Source organism: Mycteria americana, chromosome 3 (assembly GCF_035582795.1).
Source record: "Mycteria americana isolate JAX WOST 10 ecotype Jacksonville Zoo and Gardens chromosome 3, USCA_MyAme_1.0, whole genome shotgun sequence".
In the NCBI taxonomy this organism is placed as follows: domain Eukaryota; kingdom Metazoa; phylum Chordata; class Aves; order Ciconiiformes; family Ciconiidae; genus Mycteria; species Mycteria americana.
Genome location: NC_134367.1, coordinates 60,938,167 through 60,946,431, shown reverse-complemented (window position 1 = coordinate 60,946,431; position 8,265 = coordinate 60,938,167). Strand labels below are relative to the sequence as shown.

Below are 8,265 nucleotides of genomic sequence, written 5' to 3'. Positions count from 1 at the left end.
ATTTCTAACTCGGTACTGATGTTTTCCAGAAACAAACGCAGGACGGAAGCCTACTGGAAAAATCTCTCCTCTGTGAACCCATGAGGAAAAATAAGAGGCAAGCCCGCCTGTTGCAATATTTCTGTTTATAGTGGGAGCGTTGTAATAAGGGAATTAATCCTTCTGTTGTATAAAGATGTTGCCACCTGGGACCAGAATATTTCATATTCTCAGAGGATTCTCTTAACAATACAAAACTAAAAAGATCTGTTCAGAGTGCAAAGATTTTGTTTTTCCAAATGTATGATTAATTGAAATCCTCTACATGTTCAATCATAATATTTAATCAACTAGACCAACTTCAGCACATTTGTATTGACAGCTGGGTTGAAAAACAGCTTTAATAAGGTGGAGAAGATGTATTTCCAGATACATCTTTCAGCCATGCTACAAATACTTAAAACTGAGTCATCTTATGTATGTGTATTAACAAGGACCTAGTAATAAAGACTGGTTTATATTTGCGTATTGCTTTGAATACACAAAGCGATCTGCCTTGAAACAAGCATTTATTGCCCTTGATCTGGCTCCTGGCGTGGCAGCGTATGTTCTTCCAGGGAGGGAAACCAACGGCCAGGGGAAGGGCAGAGAAGGCAGGGCTGTGTGTGACGGTGCCATTTTATGCCAGCTGTAAGTCTACACAAAATTACAGTTTAAGGATTACTCCCTTTTGATGCCGGGCTAGTTTGCAGCTGGCTCGGCACTGTGGCCCAGCTGCCAGAGCGTGGGTGCAGGTGAGCGGCACCCGAAGCCAGGGAGGCAGTGGCCAGGAGCACGCCTGCTGGAACGGGCTCACACTTGTGCTGACAGATAAAATACATATATGTGAACATGGGGAGCCTGAGTATCTCCTTGTGGCGGCATGGGTAAGGCATTAATGCCTCTCCTCCCAACAGTGCAACACCGGGGAGAGCAAATGGGTCAGTGAGCAGCCGCTTCGCTCCAGGCGGAATCCTCCTGTCAGAGGTGTGTATCCAAACTCAAGCGACCTGAAGTGAGACGTTGTTCTGGCATGGCGGAGAAATTAGCGTCTTTAATTACACTGGCTTGGACAGAATACCGGGCTTGTTTTTTAGTGATGCAGGGTATCAGTGCAGGAAACAAAAATAATAATGAGCTGCTCATGTGGTATTTAGCAACCTTGGAGCTAACAAGTGTCTTCTGCGGCAAAACTGCTTAAATTTAGACTGAGTTTTCGGCGCCTGGGGTCACCCGTAAGCGGCTGTGGCACGGAGCAAAGGACGCCGCGGCCGAGGCCGCCTGCCTGCCGGCCCCGAGCCTGCCTCGGGCTCGCGGGGCCCCCATGTTCTCTTTGTTCACCTTCGCTTCGCCCCGGGGCTGCCCCCGCCCCCGCTGCTCCCCGCGGCAGGGCGGCTGCAGGCCCGGCCCAGAGGCCTCGGCCCGGCGCCGAGCCGGGCCCTGCCATCCCGGCCCGGCGCGGCGCGGCGGCGGTTCCCGGCGGGGCCGCTTTCCCCGCAGCACCGCCCGCCCGCTCGCCGCCGCCTGACCGGCGACGGGAAGGGGAGCGGCGGGGCCAGGTCAGTGCCCGGCCGCGGGCCTCCGCTTCCTCCCCGGCCCCCCCTTCCCCCCTGCAGTGGGAGCCGGGGCTGCCGAGGCGGCTCGGGGCCTCTGCGGGGCCCTGGGGCTTGCGGTGGCGAAGGGGAGGAGCAGCGTCTGGCCGCGGCTTCGGGCCGAGGAGCGGGCCGGGGCCCGGCGGCGGCAGCCGCGGCGGGGGCGGGCGGGAGGCGCGGTGTGGCCAGGTCCCCGCGGGGCCGCTGCGTGCCTGGGGCAAAGGCGAGGCGGCCTCGCCGGTGTTGGAGCGGCCGGTGGTGTTTCTGCCTGCAAATGTTAGGCGCTGCGAGCTGCCGTCGCTTGCTCGGCCTCAGCCCAGAGACCTCGGGTCTTATTTTGGGAACAGCGGATTACCGCCCCCTTCGGCCCTGCTCGGCACGGAGCCGGTTGATTTAAAATAAATCGTTTTTTTTTACAGATAGGCTGTGCCAGAAATGCTTGCCTAGGTCAGACCAAGCGCTACAGTGCACTTGTATTTTGGCATTGCAGTGCATTTTGGCATTGCACAAGGTCAGAAGCAAGAAACCTGTTGGGGAAGGGGTTGCCCCCCCCCCCCCCGAGTCTTTGCAGGGTGATACCATGCAGGATGCCTTCGCTTCCCGAAATTTAGTGTGCAGAGCCAAGGAGCCAGGTGACACGCTGTCCTGGTGTGCTTCTGCTAAATTCCCAGTGCCGTTGCAGGGGAGCAGGAGATACACCCCTGAGAATCGTGCTGCGTGGCTGGTTCTGACGTCAGGATGCAGTTTTGCTGTTGCTGTCAGCAAGAGCACTTACTGGTGGTGGTGGCAAGGGCAGCAATAGTAAAGAACAGCGTACTAAGTGGAATCCAGAGCACTGATTGACTACAAAACTTTTGACAGTTTTCAAAGCACATTAATCCTTGAGAAAGCATCGGTATTTGCGGTTACAGCTAGAATGAATTCATCCTTACGTTTTTTTATGGTTTGGGATTTGGTGACTAAAAAGCAAACGGTGAGTTGGTTGTGGTCGTTTTTGTTCCTGTGAAGCAGCACATCTGTTTGTTTTAAAGGTGTCTAAAATACACCTAGTAGGCAGTGAGCTTTATGGGAACTTAAAAGTGTTTTCTATCACTGTTATAGAGGGTCCTTTGCTGACAGAGGCAAAGAGAACCTCTTCCGATCAAAGCATTAAAAAATAAAGGCCTGTGTGCTTTTTGCAGAAGATAACGGATTCTTGCTTTCACCCTCTGCTGTGAAACTCAAGATCTTGTACTCACCATGTGACCAAAATCAAATGTTTTTAGGTAGTGTCGTGTATTTATAGAAAGACTTCTTTTGTCAGCTCTTTTGCATCCTTGTGCTATTATTTTTCATAGGACTTGGGTACGTTTCTGTGCGATTTGTTTACTAGGTCTTCAAAATAATTAAAATGTAATTAAAAGAGAGTATAATGGGTTAGGAACAGAGAGACAATTCACGTCTAAACCTCAGCCTGCGGGGACCATTAAAAAATACAAAACTAAACAAAGAACAAACAATTTGGAAAGCACATAGCTTGCTATCCCAAGAATTGAGCTGCTCGGAAACAATGAAAAAACAAGGAACAAAAGAGAGAGAGCAGCAGAAAAGAGGTGACTGCCCTCAGCTTGCCTCAGCTGGTAATTATTAGAGTGGGAAGAACCTGTCAGGTAAGGTGTTCAAGTTAACCTAACCCACGCAGCACTGAAGGAAAGGAGAGAGATGCACAAGCAGATGAGGTAGATGGAGGGCTCTGTAACCTTCAGGTGAGGGGTGCTGACAAGCAGCTGTCAACAGTGGCCTGTTCAGCCAGTGCTGGGGAGGAACGCTGCAGGTGAGACTCCCTCCTGCACCTTTCTTCTGTCTGAAGGCAGGGTCCAGTGACTCCTCTTCGCTATGAGACCCATGCTCGTCTTGATTTGCATCCAGGCTGGCCCCCTTTGATCTTGCTGTTTCTGAATTCCTTCTCTCTGTCCAACACTGGGATTTATTTTTTCCCCTCTACACGCCCCCCTCCAGTCACCCACCAGCCTACTGTCCCAGGTTTCAGTCAGTTGGTGTTAATGATTTTCACTCGTTTTCAACCCTACTTTTTTTAATACAGATGGACTATTTTTATGCTTTGGTTATATTTCTCCTTCACTCTCTGTTCTTTCATCTGCTTTCACATTATAGGGTCAGTTGTGCCAGTCCTCAGCATTGCATCACCACTTGCTTTTCATTCATTAGTCAGTCACTGCAGGAACCTGGTGAAGCATCTGACAGTCACGCGCGCTGCTCTCTAGTACAGATGAATGCCTTCAACAGTGACTGGTAAGACACGCACCCAGAGGGTTGAACTGTGAATCATCTCATCATCATCTTCAGTTCACATCTTCTGTCCCTTTCTCCATGCCCTGTCTTTCCATTTCTGTGCTTGTCTCTGAAATTGCAGCTGCTGGAAGACTTCATCAAGGCAAGTTCTCCTGCTTCTTGATGCCTTTGGCAGTGTCACAAAAGTGCCTTTCTAATTGTTTTTTTGTTATGTCGTTTGAATATTTTTCCCTCCCTGAGATTTCTTTTGTGGATTTTGTATGTTGGATCCCTTTATTTCTGCTACACTTTATCTCAGGATACCTTCACCCAAAACCAGAAATTCAGCTGATGGTTTTTTGCAGGTGACTTGCAAGTCTGTATCTGCACATCACACCTGTCACTTCCTGCCCCACATGAAAGGGCACGCTTATTTCCCTGATGTATTGAAAACACATCCCTGCATCTTCTCTCCCCATTTTCTTTTCTCCTGACTTGTGTCAATAATTCAGGCACTATCTTTGAGTCGGAATTTTCCCTGCTCATGTGTTTTAACTTGCTGATTATTTCTGTGTAGCTGCTCTGTAGTGCAGCGTTTCACGCAGCTCAAATGCTCATTTGGGCTCCCAGTGTTCAGTTCTCTGGTTTGTCTTAGTTCTACCCGTCCAGCAGGTTGCTACCTACATCCCTTACCCAGTGCTCTGGCCGGCTATCTTTATGCTTGCTGGCAATTGCAACTGGCAACATTGATGGAGGTTGCTGTTTGATACAGCATATTTTAAGAGAAAAATTGGGGTTGCAACAGCACAGTGGTAGGTGGCAAGGGCAAATATGCTTGTTCAAGAGTTGGGGTTTACTAGTTTCCCAGAGAATCTGCTCAGTTAGGGAATATTGGTGCTGGTGTTATCCCTATTACTATTATTTTTTATTAACATTGTGAGAGCTGAATTTTAACTAGGCAGTTACCAGAGGCTTTGAGAAGGCTTGTGATACATATGTGTACACAAAAATACATATATTGTGCGTGAGTGTCTGCATGTAGATGCATATATTGCTCTTGCATAATGTGTGTCATTCCTTTGATACCAAAGTGTTGACATTCGATATGTGTTCATCTTAACCCGCAGTCTGCTAGCCCACAGGCAAGGGTGTTATAAAATCACTTGAGTGTCAAATGGGATTTAAACTGTTGGTTTATGTAAGAGGTACAATAACTGTGGAATGAACAACTATTGATGTCCATACTATTGGCTTATCTCTTAGTTGTCACCAGTGATACGTAAAACTCTAGCACTTCTTAAAACATTTGAAAGCTGCTAATTGCCCACAGTGTTTGTTATTCCTATACTGTCAGATTTGTTTCACTATAAAAACTGTCCATAAACTGTGTGCTACAGATGTTAACAGCTATAGCATGTCTGACTTCTTAAAATTAGAATAAGACTTAATTTCTATAAGTGTATCTAAATAGATGTAATTATGTTAAATTGAAAATCTGAAAATTTTAGTGTAATAAATAGCTCTTGGCTTGTCCTACAACATTGTGCGGGTTATTGCAACATCTCTCATACACTGCTTTCACTTACAGTACAAAAAAATCAGTCTGTCATGCCGTGAATTGCGATTGCTCCATACTGATTGAAATTTTGGACGTTGTTTGTCAGAGATCAGGAGAAATCCCTTTAGTTTGAGAGCTGTAGCTTAAATATCATGCTTTTCCTGAGTGGTTAGCTTTCTCAGACTGAGCTGTTAAAATAATCTTGTTTTTATTAAAAAAAGTACTGGGTACTGACCAGTACTGTAAGAGCTGGTTTTAAAGAAAATAATTCAATGATAATACCTTGCATGAGTCATTAATCATGAGTCATGATCAGCAGGCAGTAATGTCCAATTTGTTTCCTAATCCCGCACTTGCTGATGCTCTTTATTACCATAGTGATAATATTAAAGAGCTGTTAATGCATATAACCACGCAGTTGAAAATGACAGACTTTTTTTTTTGGTGGAATAAAATTTCCATATCTTAAGTCTGTTTTACTGTGTACATTTTTTGACATGGGAATTCTAGGTAGCATAAAAGTGATCAAACAAGTATAATTTGGCAGGGAGTTAGGTTACCAGAACAGACTCCTCCCCCCCCCCCCCCCCCCCCCCGGCTTTGCTTTCAAGCCGATCATTGTGGCTTCCTAGAGAATTAAATCTAGTCTGTCTTCTTATAAGGATTGGGGAGGCTTTGTATTCATTAAAAATTGGGAACTAATTGTTCAAGCTACACTTTGCAACGAGAGCCTGCACTATCCATGTTTTTCATGTTTGTTCTCTCCTGAGCAAAAACTAGTACCTGGATGGAAAGTTTTATTGCATGAATATATGTTGGGGAAATGACTACTGAGGTTTTAGAGAAAATGGAAGGCCATTTCTCTTCTGAGAGCCTGAATATAAAAAGAATCATTTAGCTGAGAAATGAGCTTTGGAAACCTGTTTTCACTCTTAAATAAAATTTTACCAAGAGAAGCCATTTTAAAAGCTCTGAAAGGTGATGGCTGAAATGTTGCAGACAATATTAGAATGTGCATAGATGGAGAGTGTTGCGGTGCAGCAGCAGTTGGGTGATATTATTTATGAAGTAATGAATCTTAGATTTTTAACTTGATTAAATTTTAATTAGTTTTATTAGTTTACTCTTGAATGTAGAAAAGTTGATCATGACAGATTAAAACCTTGAATTTAGTAAGGAACTCGGAAGACCCTTCAAAGTGTCTCACCAGATGTTAAAAAATGATCCCTTTACCTATTCCAGTGTATATGACCTTATAATGCATGGATTCCTATAGGCCTTACTAGTTTCTTTGTGTTGAACTTGTGAGATAGTGCTGTATTGGTGGATGCGATGCGGCAGGACAGGTATGAATCTACTGGCATAGGCGGCTCTCTTTGAAATTGTCTGGTACGATGCATACTCTTCCACATCCCATAATGTGGTTTCTATGCAAACTCCTCCTCCATTTCGAGGAGGATTATACCTGCCCCAACAGAAGCATTTTCCATTTTAGCGTGGGATGGTACAGCTAGAGACAAGATAAGTGTACACCTGACAGGATTGTTCACTTCTTTCATTATAAACTAATTGTGTGTGCTTTTTTAATGTGTGTTTGCTTGTTCATGTGTATATAATAAATGTTTTTAAAATTTCAGTCAGTAAACTGTAAGATGCCCTGAGCACAGCATTAAATATAGCTGTCACCAAATTCTGTCTCACTTGAATATGTTTGTGTTTCGGGTTCACCTTAGAAAAACTTTCCAGGAGCTTCTTGTGAGTTTTGGAAGACTTGTTTCTGCCAAGTATAATTAAGAAACAAAGATGGTCTTTTCCCAGTTCTCCAAAAAATGAGCATCTACCATGTCTTCTGAACAGCTGTATCCATTAAAAAGGGGGTTGGGGCAAAGCCAGGGCTAGTCTAGCAAATTTAAATATAGCAAACCTTTTTCTGCATCCTGTTCTTTTACTTCCCACTCCGAGTGGTTTCTAAGATGACTTCTTTTTCAGATCAGTAGTCTCTTGTTCAGGCTTTACCCTGTTTCTTTCAAATCACTTGTCAGCCACTTTCTCCAGTAGCCCCTTTTCCAAAGTAAATAAAATAAAGCAGAGCTGAAGCTCAAGAATAATATTTAATAATGACTTCCTTGTTATTTCCTGGTATACATGCATACATTGCAGAGTGGAAATAGCGGAGGAATAAGCCATGGGTGTACTGGTACATAGAAATAGTCTAACAATATTACATAGCTGTATAAAAGGCAGGTGCAATGCTCTGTATAATACTGTTGTACACTTTTCTTCCTTTGGGGTACTGCACAGGTTCTGGTGCTCTGTGTCCAAGTGAGATCAATTCAAAGTGGAACTGGAGTAACTGGGAAAAGCAGGTAGCTACCAGAAGCTAGGGAGTCTAACTAGTGTTAAGATGGAGTGTGATGAATGTGTTAATGGAACGAGGTGACAGGGAATGGATCTCAATATAGGAATGGTCTTCAGTTCTTAATTTTTGCGTTCCTCAAGTATTCTCTTGGAAAGGTCTCGTGGTGTAATAGTTGTTTACAGAAAAACAGGAGATGCTGAAAACATCTAGATCCTGAAGAGTAGGGGTTTTGATAGGATTTCTCCTCCAACACAGGTGGGCTTTTTTGGTTTGTTTTTTTTTTTGGTGGAGGGGGGAGGGTTTAGAAGATTAGTACATACGTAAGTATCTTACTACAGTTCTTGAGCCTCTTTGATATTCTGCACCCAAATACTTTTGGGTAATTTTTAGAAGAAAATATTTAAAAATATGTTAATTTCTGGCTTAACTACTAAAATCACTTCTTAAAACTCCTTCTATTAACTTTG

At 44.5% G+C, this 8,265-nt stretch overlaps 1 protein-coding gene across 10 annotated transcripts in view; it reads left to right on the top strand.

Moving 5' to 3' along the window:
- Window positions 1–982: 982 nt before the first annotated feature.
- Window positions 983–8,265, top strand: part of ECHDC1 (ethylmalonyl-CoA decarboxylase 1) — a 42,259-nt gene continuing 34,976 nt past the window's right edge. For 5 of the 10 annotated variants that reach the window (XR_012775252.1, XR_012775254.1, XR_012775253.1 and 2 more), the window contains exons 1-2: window positions 1,479–1,577; window positions 3,765–3,902. Coding sequence is in view for 3 of the 10 variants with exons in the window: in XM_075498703.1 (XP_075354818.1) it covers window positions 3,884–3,902 (19 nt within the window). In the remaining 7 variants the exon portion in view is untranslated. Of the gene's footprint in view, window positions 1,006–1,436; window positions 1,578–2,565; window positions 2,584–3,764; window positions 3,903–7,519; window positions 8,054–8,265 lie in introns of those variants that run through there. The other 5 variants (XM_075498699.1, XM_075498702.1, XM_075498700.1 and 2 more) reach the window with 5 other exon arrangements.